Below are 16,274 nucleotides of genomic sequence, written 5' to 3' on the forward strand. Positions count from 1 at the left end.
TATCTAAAAAAAAACTCTGATCTCTTTCCTGTGTTCCGCTGAAGCCAAGGCGTTAGCATTAGCCGTTACGCTTTTCTTTGCTAAAGGTTGCGTTCCATCAAGCGGCACCTCTACCTACACCCTTCGAAGAGCTCAATTCGAGGGAGTAGGGCATAGGGATGAACACTCCCGCTTGGAAAATGCCCAAAGGCAGGCTGTAACTACACACATCAAAAAGGAAAATGTATATATCTCTTACTGACCCGCAAAACAAAGCCCGTCGTCTTTGTGCACCTCTTCATTATCCTGCGCTCGACGCCACAGGGGCGAAAGCAGTTTGGACATGAAGCACTACACGACACTCACCATTATGATGATTTTAGCGTCTGTAATAAAGAAATATGGTTTAATGTCTGCGGTTTCATGAGCTACAGCCTATACCTTTAACGCTGTTTAATTACTCGCGTCAGAGGTAAAATTGTAATGAACTATAAGATAATCAACAATAAAAATGTGAAACGTTGTTATTAATGAAGGACTTAACTTACCCGTCTCAACATTGAGACACCGTCAGCACGTGTTGCGTATGCACGTATAATAAAGTTAACGCAACAAGCACGTGATATAAGCAAACCGCTAATTTAGAAGGTGTGCTCGACTTCAAGCGGGCGCTGCAAGAACTGACAAGTGGATGACATCACATTACCGCGACAGAGAGTCGAGAGCCGCCTGCTCCATACTCTTTTGACTCACTCTCGCGGTAAAGTGATGTCATCCAGCTGTCGGTTCTTGCGGTGCCGCATATTGAACATGCCTTTCATCTGCATCTGGTTGGTGTAATGCCGGCTTCATCATGTGAACCTGGGAAGCTCGTGTCATCCAGTGGGGCGTCATTTAAAATTAGTCATTCATTTTTTTATTCAAGTAATTATGAGGTAAACATGTTTTTGGTGTATTGACTACTATTGGCAAAACCATTTTTTAAACTACAATAAAATTATGATTATTTTTTTCCGATCACGCGTACACTGGTATCAAATAAAAATATTTCGTTTTCATGCGAATATAATGATTAAAATGCCGCATCTTGAAACAACTTTGCCGAATCATTTATTATTACCATTGACAGCAGTTTGCTTTCTATCGATTGTGATATTTTAAGTTTCCAACTCGTGCATACGATATTTCAGACTCCACAAGACAGCACAGCATAAAACATTATAGCTACGTATAGAGAAACATTATACATTTAAATCTAAATAAATACATTCATAAACACTCATATAAAATGTGCATGTACACAAATATTTGTACTGAATACAGTATATCGTTCTTATTTCTTTTCTTGTGTCTTTAGGCCTACTTTTTGTCCTAAAATGTTATTTTTATAAAGCAAAATTGTAAAAAAAAGTACTTTATTAAATTAAAATGTGAGCAGCCTAAAATATAATGATTAATAAGCCATTTTAAATTAAACATTTCCCTCGTGTTTTTGCCACTTCAGAAGTATTTCAAAGGGTCCAATTGATGGCTCCCACCAAAGATTATATGTGCAATGAAAGCGCCTCCTTATGGACACATGGAACACTTTGTCGTCCTGCACCCTTTAAATCTCTCACTCTGAAAGACGAACCACTTTTTCGTGCAGCTTCTGTTTTATTGAATGGAGAAACATCAAACACTATTCAGATTTCAACATCATTTTTAATCATCTGTATTATTCAAACAAAGAGATTAACTTTCTTTCTTACAATAAAAAGGCTCCAGGCAATGCATGTATAGTTAGATTGGAGTTTGCGTATTTAAAGTAATTGAGAGATGATGAATGCAAATTATGAGATTTAATATAATAATAATAACTTTAATATTAATTCTGGGAACACCTCCAGCCGCAGCCACGCAAGCAAAAACATGGACAACTGACATCCTGCTGAAAAATTCAAACAACGGACATATTGACAATACATTATACCTTTAGTGAATGTAAAAGTGGATGCGTGATTCTGCTTCTGTCGTTAATATTCATTAAACAATTAAAGAACTTCTCACTTCTCTTAAAACAATAACTTTAGAGGGGGCCTCTTGTGCCCTTTTATGAAGTACACAACATACATTTAGATATTTGGGGGGCATGCGTGCCAATGTAATAAGAGAAATAAAATACCATCTTGTCAACATTGTGACATACAAAATAGTTGTAATGTCATTTATTGTATGTACGTGCGTGCGCAGGGGACTGTCTTGTGTCGTTTTAATGTTTTATATGGTCTCCTATAAACTGAAAGACTCTATGACCATGTAACATAAAAATCTTCTTCATATGGCTTGTTGCACACTAACATTTCAAATGTGCTGGTCATAGACTGAAAGCCTAATTTTGTATTAATCAAGAAAAACATCAAATTAGATTAATTTTTAATAGCTGACTTTATTGTGTGACAGAAAACCGGGGTAATAGGTATTTCAATGCCGGGGTGACACATCATGTAAAAAAGCCCAGTAGGAGAGAAAAACAATTATTTTAATAGACTTTCATAGACTCGATGTCCAAAGAAACAACAAGAAACTGTATGAAGAAGTTTTCACATTGGTCCACAACGCCATCAAAGAACAGAGAACATGTTCCGGCTATATACAAAGGTCACAAAAATGAGGATTACACTTAAACAATAAAATGCATGTAATGTCTTCAAGTGTATTGTTCTAGAGTGACTCAACAATGCAAAAAAAGATACTGTTTATTATCCCCACAAAGAACAAGAGGAAAACTAACCATTGATATGGCTGTCGATTGTAGTTTTTTTGCTCATGCTGGCTCAGTTCTTGATTTAAATAAGACACCCCAAAAACACAGACATCAGTTTCACTCACCGCAAGCGGTTCATGTCCAGCATCTTTTAGCGCTGGGACGGCTCCATATATCAGTTTCAGACGATCTCCAAATCCAGCGTTATATCCACCGTTTATATAACATTCATCACCCAAATGCAGTGAACAAACAGACACCTGAACTTCTCTCTCTCTCTCCTGCACACAAGTGAAAGTGACGTCAGCGCATGCTCCTTCTCCTGCTCTCCTTGCTGCCGCGTGCTTTTCCGGGAGAACTGTCCAATAAGGGACTAAGAAAAATTGTTACGAAACAGTTTTATATGTTCGAAAAAAACTTTCCGAAACCAGTAGGATCACTGGGAGAGTGTATCGAGCACAGAAATACTACGTCATACGCCCAACTGGTTTTTTGACAAGTTGACCATGTTAAGCATGAGAAGACAGCACGTTTAACAATGTAAAGAAGTCAGAATGCATGACACATCGTTGCACCACCCCTTTAAAACTGTATACACTAACCAATAGTAAATGTATGAGAAGTGTTAATGGTTTAATGTTTCTGCTATCTGTCTGATAGATTTGTGGTGTTTTTGAAACCTAACTATGGTCTGTATCACTTGCATGGAGCTCTCCCTGAACCGCACGATGTGAGTTTACAGCAACAGCTTCCAAACGCAAACGCCACACTTACAGTTGAATCAATCAAACACATTTAGTAAAACAGCTAAAATAACAAACAAACGTGCCTCTGTGCAAATATTTATGGACCTAAATGTATTAATAGAGCTTTTTGAAATTTTGCATTGTTGCAAAGCAGCTATACAGAAAACAAGCATTTATATACAATATATATACAGTACATATTATATATTAGGGGTGTAACAATATTATCGATATCATGTTATCGCAATAGCAAAATTGTGGTCTTGGTCACATGACTATAAGAAACAATAGGTCTGCCTGACCTAACATAGAGAATGTACGGAGCCACTTTAGGGACATGGGGTGGAAAAAATATAAGAGAGAAGAGAAAATATATTTTTAAAGGATTTGTGTTATCTCGCAAAACTTTTGCGTTCTCTCGCAAACATATTTGCGTTATCTCGCAAAACATTCAAACGTCCTGTTGTGCCGCTCCGTACATTAACAATGGAGTGGTTCAGAGTAGATTCCCGGACCAATAACTCATGAGCTAATGTTGTTATAACACAAATAACACATAATTCCTTAGAAAATGATCTATATCATACATACTAATGATCTGACCTAGTCTTCCTCAAAACAAGAATATAAATTGAACTCTATATGAGCAGGCGACATGGACAAGTCCAAAGAAACCGTCTGCAAAGTGACTGTAAATCCGAAAAGCGTTACTACAAAAATAGTCATTAATAACTTAAATGTTAGACACTGTGGTCTCACCAAATTCAGTTTACACATTAATGCTCTCCTGCTGAATTTAAACTGGTTTTAGTTATACTACAGAATGTAGCACTGAAGTTAATGACTATTTTTAGTAACCTAATGATCTTCGGGTTTTGCACTTTACAGACGATCCATTCGGACTTGTGTCAGCCGGCTCCGGCCTGAGATCAATACAAGGCTCGATTTGTGGGAAATTAAGTTAAAATTAATTGTTTACATAACATAGAATGAGGTGTCATTTGTGTTATAAGAAAGTTTAGCTCACGAGTTATTGTTCCGGGAATCTGCGACAATAGACCAATGTTTATGTACAAAGTTAGTCTTAAATTCTGCCAGCGGGACATTAAACATGAAGTGTTCAAAAAGTTTTGCGAGATAAATAATGCAAAACCTTTAAAAAAATATTTTCTCTTCCCTCTCATATTTTTTCCACCCCATGTCGCTTAAGGGGCTCCGTAAGAATGTTAGAAAAAAACAATCGATGTTACCTTTGGCAATTGCCATCTCGTGCAATTATTTTCTTTTATAAAAGGGATGTTTAGGTAATTTCAGACCCATCTCATACTATAACCCATACCTCTAAGCAACAGTTATGATCAGAGGATGAAGAAAAGAGGATGCTTATGGCACGTTTCCAAGTCATCATTTGAAATATTGCAATAAATGCACTCTCGCACAGTGAGATTTTTATATTGTTACATCCCTAATATATATATTGTGACTCAGCATTTGTTCTTTCTTTTCATACAATGTGTGTTCATGGGGCCATTAAAGTGATCAAAAAAAGTGCTTACTGTGCTATTTTTGGACAAGCCTTTTTTAAATGTTTCCCTAGACTACCATATCGGCTGAAAGTCTTTCCGCATGATGGGCAGAGGTACGGCTTCTCTCCAGTATGAACTCTCTCGTGTACTTTCAAGCCCGATGACTGAGTGAAACACTTCTCACAGTGCGAACACTTGTAAGGTTTTTCGCCGGTATGGATTCTCTCGTGCACTTTCAGTTCAGCAGCTCTAGCAAAAGCTTTCCCGCACTCCAAGCACTCGTAAGACTTGTCGCCAATATGCGTTTTTAGATGGTCTTTAAAGCCGTGCAGCCATAAGAAACTCTTTCCACAGAAAGAACACACGTAGCGCCTCTCGTCTTCATGAATCCTCATGTGCGTCTTAAGGTGCACGGCCAAAAAGAACTTTTTATCGCACAGATCGCAGTGGAAGGGTCGTTCTCCTGAGTGAAAGAGCAGATGGGTTTTCAGATTGCACGCCTCTGTAAATCTCCTGCCACATTCAGAGCACTGATGCAATTTCTCTCCAGAATGGATTTTCATATGAACCTTTAGGGTGCTGTGTTGTGTGAAACTTTTTCCACATAACATGCACGCAAAAGGCCTCTCTCCAGTATGAATTTTTGTGTGTTCTCTAAGGCCTTCTTTTTGCTTGTAACTCTTTCCACACTGAGCGCAGGTGAACGGCCTCTCTCCAGAGTGAATGCTTATGTGTCTCTTGAGCTCTCCTGGATTAGGGAAGCTCTTTTCGCACTGAGGGCAGGTGAAAGGCCTCTCCCCAGAGTGAATTCTTAGATGTCTCTTTAGACCTCCTGAATTTGTGAAACTCTTTGCACACTGAGGGCAAGTAAAAGGCCTCTCGCCTGTGTGAATCCTGAAGTGTTCCTTAAGGCTTCCTTTACACGTGAAACTCTTTCCGCACTGAGGGCACGTGTAAGGCTTCTCCCCAGTGTGAACTGCAATGTGGATTGCGAGGTGTCCTTTACGTGTAAAACTCTTTCCGCACTGTGGGCAGCTGAATGGATTTTTGCTTTCTGTTGTTGTCGGTGTTTGTGAGCAGGTTAAAGATTTTTCTTCAGTCAGGAAAAGATGGCGTTTCTCATACAGTTGTTTCTTCTCCGCTTCATCTGGCTGCTCACTGTTCCCCTGCACCTCCATCAAGTCTAAAATAAAACATGAAAATGATCCAAATCAATTGAAGCAAAGATGAAACAAAAAGTGACTCCAGATGCAATTACAAAAAATAACGGTGCAGTGCTCAACAGTGAGGAATTTGTCTGCTAGCACAGCTGATTTGTTACTTGTTTGCAATTTAATTTATTTTACAAATAATCATGTATTACTTTAAATAAGGTCTTAAACGGAAAGCATATTTTATTCACAACCATTTCATCACAAGACAAATTTGCAACTTGGCCAAAGATACATCAAAATGTATTATAAAATAAAATACCAAATACCTTCATTTTAAGTGCATCAAAATAACTACAAAATACAGTAGCCACACCATGTATCAAAATAAAACTATATTTCCCGACCTGCGTTGTGCAGCAACGGCAGTGAAGCAGTAAAACTGCATACACGAACACCAAAGATTATAGCACTTTATGCAAAATTGATGGAAAGCTGGCAGCCTGCTGATCAATTTTCTGTTCTGATCTCATCAAGTCTGGGCAAACTACTGAGTAGGCCGCATTTTTATGATGTCATCGTGTAGACTTCAAACAAAGTATTTTACAGTATTTTAAAAATACAAAAATATTTAAAGTATTTTGATACAAATATAAAGCCCTTTTCATCAAATACAAATGACAAAATTCTACTATATATTTGAATTTATGTATCATAAATACTGCCCATCCCTTGTTACAGCAATATTATGTTAAGACCGTACATTAGCACTATTATGCATATTATTGTTGCACATACATCATTTTATGTGTATTATTTTTATAGTTAAAATAGATTGTTCGATTAGTTTAGGGATTTGCAGCAGCATCATACATTTTCATTTTCATTTTACTGTGAGATGGACAATTAAGCATGTACTTGTCCCGAACCTTAGCTTTAAGTGTATTAAGACTTTAGTGAGATGACTGACACAGGTTAATGGCACAAGGTTGTCTCTGGATGCCAAAGAAATCAGTGCAGATGTTATGCATTCTGTGTTAAAAGCAGGCTGTTGTATTAAGTGCAATTCTTTTTTTCTTTTTTGGTTCTCTGTGTGTTGCAAAACACACCACTATTTTATAATTCTGAGCTCCGTTGTCCTTCTCGTGGATCAGTATTGTCACGGCTGTCACACTTAATTCACAGTTTTTTTCTGCAGAGCATCACATCAGATTAAAGGTGGATTTTTACTTCTGCGTCAGACCTACGCTATAGCCTCTACGCCGTAGGCAACGCGCCAGTTATTAGGCTTGTTCGAGTTGACCCATACTAGCCTGACACCGACTGACGAGATCAGCCGGTTGCAGGCGGGGGAGGAGTGAAAAGACGGCCGTCAGGTCAGACACTTCGTGCTTCCCGTAAGGAGCTGAACCTACAGCAGACCACGGGATATTCATTTCTTTATCACGGATTAAGTGAATATGATAGGAATACCTTAAGACCAGTACAATAAACATAAAATGTGATATAAAATTTCAAATTTGTTCGTATAATCGTAACCGATGTGTCAGAATAAACGCGCAACACATACACGTGAACATTCTGGCCAATGAGAATAAAGTGTGTCGTCATCAAGGCTTTCGAAGCCGATTTTGAGCAACTGCAGCGCCTGGCCTAGGCGGCTGGTCTCGTTTTGCTTTCGCGGTACTTTAATGGCACACGTGATCTTAAAGGCGCAGTTCTTGAAAATCAGCGGCCACTAGCGTTGTATTATAGTTTTGCAACGAATCTCTGAGTCATTTGCTCACCCCTCCCTTTCGAATTACGACAGTGGTCGCAACAGTAAAAAAAGTGTTTTGTGTGCATTTTGTATCATTTATTGTTCTTTCAAATAAAAATGACTTCATTACGTTTAGTCTTCTCTAAAAACTGAAAAACAAAAAAGTATTGGTTAGCTCTCATTCGCGTCACGTCAGCAAATAGCATTCCAGTTCCGGCTGTGAAGGGACGTGTAATTGGTTAGATCTAACACTGAACGAATACGCCCACACTGACCAGGTCACTGTTGAGTCTGAACAAGAGAGATAGATCTCGTTCATGAACGAATTGAACGAACTGGTAATGTTGTTCATGAACGAAATGAACGAGAGTGTACAAAGTAGGTCGGTCATTTAGCATGAGAGTCTCGTTCAGCAATCAGCAGAAAGCGGATGCAAAGCGCAGTTACAGGTAGGCTACTTTGCACGCTTGTTTATTTAAAATACATAAACTTTACGTTTAACATAATCCCAGATTTATGAATGTGTAAATGACCAAACAAGTAACTTTTTAATTATGCAGGAAAAAACCTTGTGCGTTGGTCATCTGAACCACTTATTTAGACTTATTTTATTTAATTAATGAGTAGATCAGAGACACACATTTTAATAAAGCCTGTAATCAGTTTATGCGTCCATTAATACGTTCGTTGGCATAACACAACTCTTTTTCGCCAACTGCTGGCGTATTATAGAAATGGTCACTTAACGAATCAGTGAACGAATCTGAACGAATCATTTTGGTGAACGAACTGAAAAAGAACAAATCACTCAAATGAATCATAATTCCCATCACTATTTGAAAGGAAGTGGTGGAGTTAGTTGCAATTCACAACCTCAACGCTAGATGCCGCTAAATTTTAAATGTGAAATCTTTTACTAGGGTTTACAATTTGGAATAGCATTTGTTAAAACCTATGACCTCGGAGAGAAAGCTGCAGGAAGGGCTGGATCTTTTTTATGCAGAAAGTGTTGACAAAATATTAACACATCATCGGGGTCCATTCTCAGGGCTCGTGTGTAACATCATCACTTCTTTTTTAATAACACAAATGTAAATTATGCTGTGCTAACTTCAAAAGCATCCGTGGAAAAGCTTAAGGAACAGTTCACCTTCAAAGAAGAAAAATTCATTATTTACTCACCCTGCTGTCATTTTAAACCTGTGTGATTTTCTTTATTCCGCGAAACACAAAAGAAGATATTTTGAAAAATGTTGGTCACCAAAAACCGCTCTTCCCCATTGACGTCTATTGTATGGACACAAAACCAATGCAAGTCAATGGGGACCAACGGTTTTCTGTTTCTGTTCTTCGGAATATATTCAAATCTTAAATCTTTTGTGTTCTGCAGAAGAAAGAACGACATACAGATTTAAAATGACAAGAGGGCGTGTAAATAATGACAGAATTTTCAGGTTACAATGGCACTTCATACGATCTGCTCACTAAAAGTGCTGCAGGTATGACGTACAGTATATTTTTGCAGGGCAACTGGTTTCCTTGACAAAGTGTCTTGTATTATTAGTAAGGCTGTTTGTTTAACAAAGGTGTATGACACTTGTTGATATATGTTTTGTCAAGATAAATCTCCACAAATGAACACACATTTTATGGCCTGGTTTCACTGACAAGGCTTAAAGGCAGGGTGGGTGATCCTGTTCAGAAACATTTTTTGTCATGTTGGTTGGAAATCTCTTTACATCCTGGTAGCAATCAAGAAGTATAGTAGTCAAATAATATTTTTATAATAATATGTCGTCTGTGAAAGGCGTAGGACCAAAAAACGTTCGCCAAATCAAAACGTTCTGGCCGAACACTGTTACTGGTCATGTGTTCATTTTCAGCCAACGTATTTTGCAAACCACTGCACACCCTGTTCACGCAGACATCATACGTCATCAGCACGCTCACGTCGGCTGTGTCAATGTAGGGAGAATGGCGGACAATCAGCAACAATCAAACTTTCCTGTGGAACCTTTCCTCAAGATACACACCAGGGGGCGTATTACAGAAAGTTTCTTATCTGAGGTCTTAACTTAAGATATGATACGTTAAATTAGGATTTTTCACAAATTCGTATTACAGAAGCGAATCTTAACTTGATTTGGGATTCCTATCCTATTTTACAAAATCGTATCTTATCTCTAGTTAGGTAATCCTAAATTGCACCATCAAGCTCGGCAATCCACTTTCAGGTCTGTTACCAAGCAACCAACACTGCGCGAGCTGCTGATGAGGTAAACAAAATATAAAAAACAAAACCGGCAAGCTTTTCATTTTAGTGCGGCGGAAATAGAAACTTGAATAAGTTTGGTAGAAAAGGCAAAGCAGATACTATTTGGAAAGTTTTCACCCTCGCTCACTCACGAACACAACAACAGGGATGGGCAAGAGTTGTGGATAATGTGTCTGCAGTGTCCGGCATTAACCGAACAGCTGAGGCTAGGAAGAAAAAGTTGACCACCTTGCAAGCGAAACAAAAAAGAAAGCGGCCCTACAGGCAATTGAGATGAAGAAAACGGGAGGGGGAACAAGCAAGCGCCAACGCGAACACAAAGCTAAAACGTTACTTATAAGTGCTTTGTCATCAAATTGTAACCCATCTTCAGGGTCCTCCAAGAGTCTTTCTTCCATTAAACATCTCCGGTCTTCATTTTGAATTATTAATAAATGTTATGCCTGTTTTCCTGTTAGTTCTTAAATCATTTTGAAGTTAGGACAGCTGTGGGGTTGTCCTAAAGTTAAGACCGTTACAAAAAATATTTGCCAAGTTAAGACGCTTCTGTAATACCCCTTTCCTATCTGTAGTTAAAATCAGATTATGCACTTAAGAAGTGCTGTTCTGTAATGGCTTTTGTCCTAAATGAGATCCTAACTGAAATTACCATGGTTACCAAACAGATAGGATGAGATTTTCAAGTTACGATCTTTCTGTAATACGCCCCCAGTAATGTATTCTTCTAAGGCATTTTTATAAAAGCGACATAAATATCTTAATTCAACTAAAGCAAAGTCCTGGCTTAAAATAAACCATGTCTGTGAAACTGGGCCTATACATTTTAAAGCCTGTTGTAGGATAAAATATGAAAATAGTTTAAGATGGTGCAAACTGTAGTCCTTAATTCAAGCATTTTACTGAAAACCCATTCCAAAAAAACCATAGACTTTCATTACGTCAGGATGGTGAAACCAGAAGTGCTGCTACGGGTTTTCCCTACGTCAATCCCTGTCATCCCTGCAGCCCTCTGTAGTTGTATTTATATCTCATTGTTGAATTTAAATGCGCCAGGGCCTTTTTGTATTCTTTGTACCTCTTCAAATGTTAACTTCGGCCCTGTCAAAGATACAAAGAGATGTCATAGTAGTCAAAGATGTTTTGTTTGTCTTTGTTTGACACCATTCAGCAGCAGTGGCTGCATTCAGAGGAGAACCGGTTCCTCTACACACAAGTTGGGGGAGGGCAATTTTAGCATCTCCAGTGCTCTACAGTAGTAGTGCATGTCTTTTCACTGTGAGGGAAGTACATGGAAGAAAACCCATGCCGAGTCTGACAATGGAAGAACATGCAAACTCAAGGCTAGCTTTTACATCATTTAAATAAGTTCCAAGGCAACCCAACTCTGTGTTTTCCGTTTCAGAATGTGAGGTATGTCAAACCCGAGAAAGCGGGGTAACTCAAGCCCGTTCCTAAAATTGAGGTCACTTATACCAGAGTAACTTACTCTGTGAACCTAACCTGGTCGGGAACAGGTTTTCTTTGGTAAACCCAGAGTTTGTTTCCATCTCCTCCCCCTTTTAAAAGCGCAAGTGGTGTACCTCATTCATTCATTCATTAATACAGTCATGGCACACATTTTGATCACACAGAGACCATCTCAGTGACTTATATGTCATATGTGCTTTTATAGAGGATCCTGTATGTGAAGAGGCTGCATTCATTCATTGGGATGTACTTTGATTTCAGGAGAGCAGTTTAGGACCCGAGTGGAATTTTGTCATTTCCCCGTGCGTTTTTATTCAAACTATACAGTGAAATAGATATATCAAAACATATCATCCATCCTTACATCAATACATCAGCCATCGTGGCCGTGTGTTACATCAGAGCATATTCTTTCCCTTACATTTTCTCACAAATGCTAGTTTTCTATGGAGGATGAGAAAAGACTTAATAAAGTGTATAAAAATAGAGTGCCTGAATAAAGAAATGAACATATACAGACATAAATGCAGAAATTAAGCGATAAAGGTAATAAACAATTAATTTAAACCTGCAGTGGTTCGAACCGGTGATCTGTTTGACTTTGACAAGAGAGTCTGACGCCCTACAGGTGTCCTATACACCATGACATGTCACACATATCACTAGAGCACTGATCATTGTGATAACATAAGAATTTTTTTGTATTTCTGTCGTTTCATTCATTCATTTACTGATTAATTTGTTCGTTTATTGGTACATTTATCTATTTATTAATTTAAACTTATGTCATTTTCAGCATATTAGTAAATCCACTGTGTGCCTCGCTCTCAAGCGCTTTCTGCCACCATGTTGCAATATTAATTATCAACTCATATAATAATTATATGAATGAGTTTTTAATTATAATCAAAAAATGTAAATATACATTACAAATAAACACTTAGCAGCAAAAGATTTTCCCTCTAACATCTTATCACTTTAAACTTTTTTTAATTTGGAGCGAGAGATACATGGGGAGTGGCTTCACTGCGTCAAATATACGTCACTTTTCTCAGAGCTGATTGCTCCAGTTTTGATTTGTGATCTCTAACCCAGAATAAAACCTGCTCCGGAGCAGGTTAGCCGTGTGTCTGTTTTTGTTTTGGTCTGTGTGACCCCGCCCACTGACGATTTACCCAATAGTGTATTTCGACAGCTCGGTTGCCAGTTGGTGACAATCAAAGCATATTGCAGCAAACAAACGAGCTGGGTCAGAGCAGATTCTATTACGTTGCAAACTTAGAAACAATTACTATATTATTGTACAAGTTACGAGGAGTAATATACAATTTTATTAGTTACTTAAACGAGACAGCAATATGGGCCTTAAATGCAACCTCCGGAGGACGTGCTGTCTTCCTCTCGCTTGCTAACTCTCTGATAACCGCATACAGGCTCAAGCAACCAATATTATCTGATTGCAATACCGGAGGCCACAATTCCAGGACCGCACTTCTAGGACCCTTTTTTTACAGCGCCACCAACCGAATCAGAGTTCGGAGAACCCAAGGACCCAAGTTTTTGAGGACCGAAAAAAGTGCACAAGACAGTATTTCCACCCAATTCTAACTACTTAAGAGGTTTTTTTTAAGGTTTATTACACCCAAATACTACTTTATTTCTTGCAATTAAACCTTATTGCTAACAGCTTAATGTTGAGAAATTATTGTGACTAACTAGCATAATATAATAACACATCAAGTAAAATAAACAATAAAACATGGTATAGCTTTCCAGTCACTATACCACATTTCAAGTACAGAGTGAAGACACAAGGATGACTCGGGGTAGATTTCAGATTGTGTATATTTTACAAATTAACAGTTGAACACACAATTTTTTTACATGAACCACATTCATGCACCACATCATTAATGACCAACTTCGTTGATGACGTCTTCTAAAAGCCTCGAGAGAAAGAGAGAGAACTGGATGAAATAATGAACATTCAGTTGAACGTGTTCAACTATCTAATTTTAAATTTCATATTTAAAAGATCTTAGTGACAACTAAGGCCGAAGCCTAGTAGCCTACTTGACCAATTTATTTATTAATCTATTGTCATACTATTGTCTGCGCTGAGCTCTGTCCTTGAAATAACTTCATATAGACTACACAGTACATGACAAAATCTGGCAAGTGGTATTTTAACAGTCAATTGTTATGATGTCAAATGTAACTATCAACATTATGAAAATAATTTCAAAATGAAGAGACGACTATTAAAATGTTAAGATTAATTTACTTAAAATAGAAAAACAATGAGTAATTAACAAGGTTTCACAACGAAGTGCTACAGTTTATTGTGCTGGCTAAGCCTACGATTAATAATCATCCCATAGTCACTAAATCAAATTGACTACGTCAATAACTGCGTTCACACCCCCAGCGACAAAGCCAGGCGATGTCCTTCATTTCAATGGAGAGCTGGCGACTTCCGGCGACACGAGCGACAGTGACCGTTGGCGACAGGAAGTGGGCGTGTCCAGCAACGCGACAAAGTTGAGATTTGCTCAACTTTATGCAAATAATGAGCGACTTTCGAGAGTAACTACCAGAGCAGCGGAGCTCACGTCATCCGTCTCTCGTCAGTTACTGTTGAGTTTGTTTATAAATGTTACTAGAGCAACCAAAGCTAGGAACGCCATCTAACGACTAGCGACACCTAGCGACAGAGTCGCTAGCGGTGTGAATGCAAAGTAAGCTTGCCAGTTTCGTTAAACAAATATACTTACAACTCGTTTTACAGCATAAGAAGCTTATATTGTGGCTATATTTTCATTTACATAGAGTCATTTAGCAGACGCTTTTATCCAAAGCGACTTACAGATGAGGGAAACAATGGAAGCAATTGGAACAACATAAGGACAACAAAAAGCATAAGTGCAATAAAAGAAAACTGTTCTCATATAGTCTACCACAGTATACAGAGCTAAGTTTATTTTGAAAGAGTAGAAAAGAGATAGAAGTCAGAACTGATCAGTCAGGTGTTGACGGAAGAGATGTGTTTTCAGACGGTTCTTAAAGATGGCCACAGAATCTGCTGATCTTGTAGCAGCGGGCAGATCATTCCATAAATGTGGAACCGATCCCGAGAAGGTACGTGAGAGAGACATTTAGCAACTCATGATCAACTCACTTTGGCTACATTAACTTTCCAATTAAAATCTTCACAATTGTTTTTAATGTTAAACGAAATAAAAAAGAGTCACATTTGATACTCACACTCTTATTGTCCTCCATACTTCAGAAAAACACGCAGGTGCACTCGTCGCTTCTGTTGTCGCTAAAAACATAGGGTCCTAGAAACGCGTACCCAGAAATGCGGTCCTGAAAGTGCAGCGTCCGGGTTTTGGGGCAGATGCTACTCCAAGCAACTGCCTGAGATGAGACGCCTAAGAAATTAGTCCTATTAAATTAGCGTCCTATTAGAAAGTAGCGCATTTCAGGACAAATATCTTTAAAATGTCTTGACAGCAAACATCAGAACAACGCGGTAACCGTGTTGGTCCTTTCCGTTGAATTCTTAGAAAATAATGCACACCACACTTTGTCATTTTAAAATAAAAAATAGGGAATGCATCATGTATGTTCTGTATACAAACGTTATCACAACATTTTACTACATAAAAACGAGTTTACAACGGTCATGCTTGGTTCAATATTTGAGAATGAAGAATGGGCACCAACCTGTTTGTTCCTCAGTGTCTTCAGTATTTGTCATTTTGCTTTGCTCCGAATCACTCGTGTCCTCACTCTCCTCTTTAACTGACTCCATCCTAAATGCTAAAGCGGGCGTCGTTCCAGCCTGTTTCGAAACGGGTTAACTTCGGGTTTAACTGTACAATAATTACTGAAGAGCAAAGGCAAAGCAATTCTATATAGCCCACATGTGTCCGCATGCTTAATTTAGAGAATATGCCAATCAATCGAGAGACTTCAAACATAATCTGCATTCATTTTAGATAACTCACGTTCAACCACTTCTGTAACATTCTGTAAATTCTTTAAACACTTTTACATCCAACCACTTTTGAATGTCGTTTTACATTCCTAACGTTACAGTTCCAAACATCATATAATCACAAATCGTTCCTCATGCAGCCACGGCGCAGATGTTATGACGTCTCTGTTACGTGTGCACGTCTGTCGCAGGTTGGCACAAAATCTGAAAGCCTCGTCAAAAACTAAAACCAAAAACATAGGATACTGCTGAGTTTAGTTTCTAAATATAACACATAATATTTTGTTAATAATTTATATTACATACTACAGTGATAATCTTGTATTCGTATGAATGTTATGAGCTATTATAAGTTCTTTTGAGCCTTTTCCGAAAAATTATTTTCTTATTTCATTTTAAATGAACTTCTCTATTTATTCTCTATTTATTATTTATTTTGCGTCTAAGCCCCTGTTATATTGTGAACTAATTGATAGTATTTTTTTAAAAGCTGCTATCCATAACTATATATATATATATATATATATATATTATAGAGACATAAGGAAAAACTGTATAGAAACAACGTGAAAATGCATCATAGAATAAGATAGATAAACATGTAAAATGACCTGCAATTTCA

The 16,274-nt window shown here is 38.0% G+C and overlaps 2 protein-coding genes across 7 annotated transcripts in view; both read right to left on the minus strand.

Moving 5' to 3' along the window:
• mov10l1 (Mov10 like RISC complex RNA helicase 1) overlaps window positions 1-620 on the minus strand; it is a 52,891-nt gene extending 52,271 nt beyond the window's left edge. The window contains exons 1-2 of the mRNA XM_057333920.1: window positions 528-620; window positions 243-365 (exon numbers count right to left, since the gene is read on the minus strand). Coding sequence (XP_057189903.1) covers window positions 243-324 — 82 coding nt within the window. The 5' untranslated portion in view covers window positions 325-365; window positions 528-620. The remainder of the gene's footprint in view (window positions 1-242; window positions 366-527) is intronic.
• Window positions 621-1,748: 1,128 nt separating this feature from the next.
• Window positions 1,749-15,843, minus strand: LOC130554356 (gastrula zinc finger protein XlCGF8.2DB-like). 6 transcript variants are annotated; one of them, XM_057333942.1, is made up of 3 exons: window positions 15,663-15,843; window positions 15,379-15,496; window positions 1,749-6,180 (listed from the first exon to the last, which is right to left on the minus strand). In XM_057333942.1, exons 1-3 carry the CDS (start codon window positions 15,681-15,683, stop codon window positions 5,024-5,026), a joined length of 1,296 nt encoding a protein of 431 aa, XP_057189925.1. In that variant the 5' UTR covers window positions 15,684-15,843; the 3' UTR covers window positions 1,749-5,023. The 6 variants fall into 6 exon arrangements, 3 of the variants coding, with proteins under 3 accessions (XP_057189925.1, XP_057189926.1, XP_057189927.1); XM_057333943.1 differs by adding an exon at window positions 14,914-15,083 and having other exon boundaries at window positions 15,379-15,843; XM_057333944.1 differs by adding an exon at window positions 14,914-15,097 and having other exon boundaries at window positions 15,379-15,843.
• Between the last annotated feature and the right edge of the window lie 431 nt (window positions 15,844-16,274).

This window comes from Triplophysa rosa, linkage group LG5 (genome assembly GCF_024868665.1).
Source record: "Triplophysa rosa linkage group LG5, Trosa_1v2, whole genome shotgun sequence".
NCBI lineage: Eukaryota > Metazoa > Chordata > Actinopteri > Cypriniformes > Nemacheilidae > Triplophysa > Triplophysa rosa.

Excerpts from the sequence above, each read along its gene's own strand:
- LOC130554356 (XM_057333942.1), bottom strand. The coding sequence starts at position 15,683 with ATGTTACAGAAGTGGTTGAAC. Across the intron at positions 15,497-15,662 it reads TGTTACAGAAGTGGTTGAAC|GCTGGAACGACGCCCGCTTT; the intron begins GTGAGTTATCTA and ends GTTTCGAAACAG. Across the intron at positions 6,181-15,378 it reads AGACACTGAGGAACAAACAG|ACTTGATGGAGGTGCAGGGG; the intron begins GTTGGTGCCCAT and ends GTTTTATTTTAG.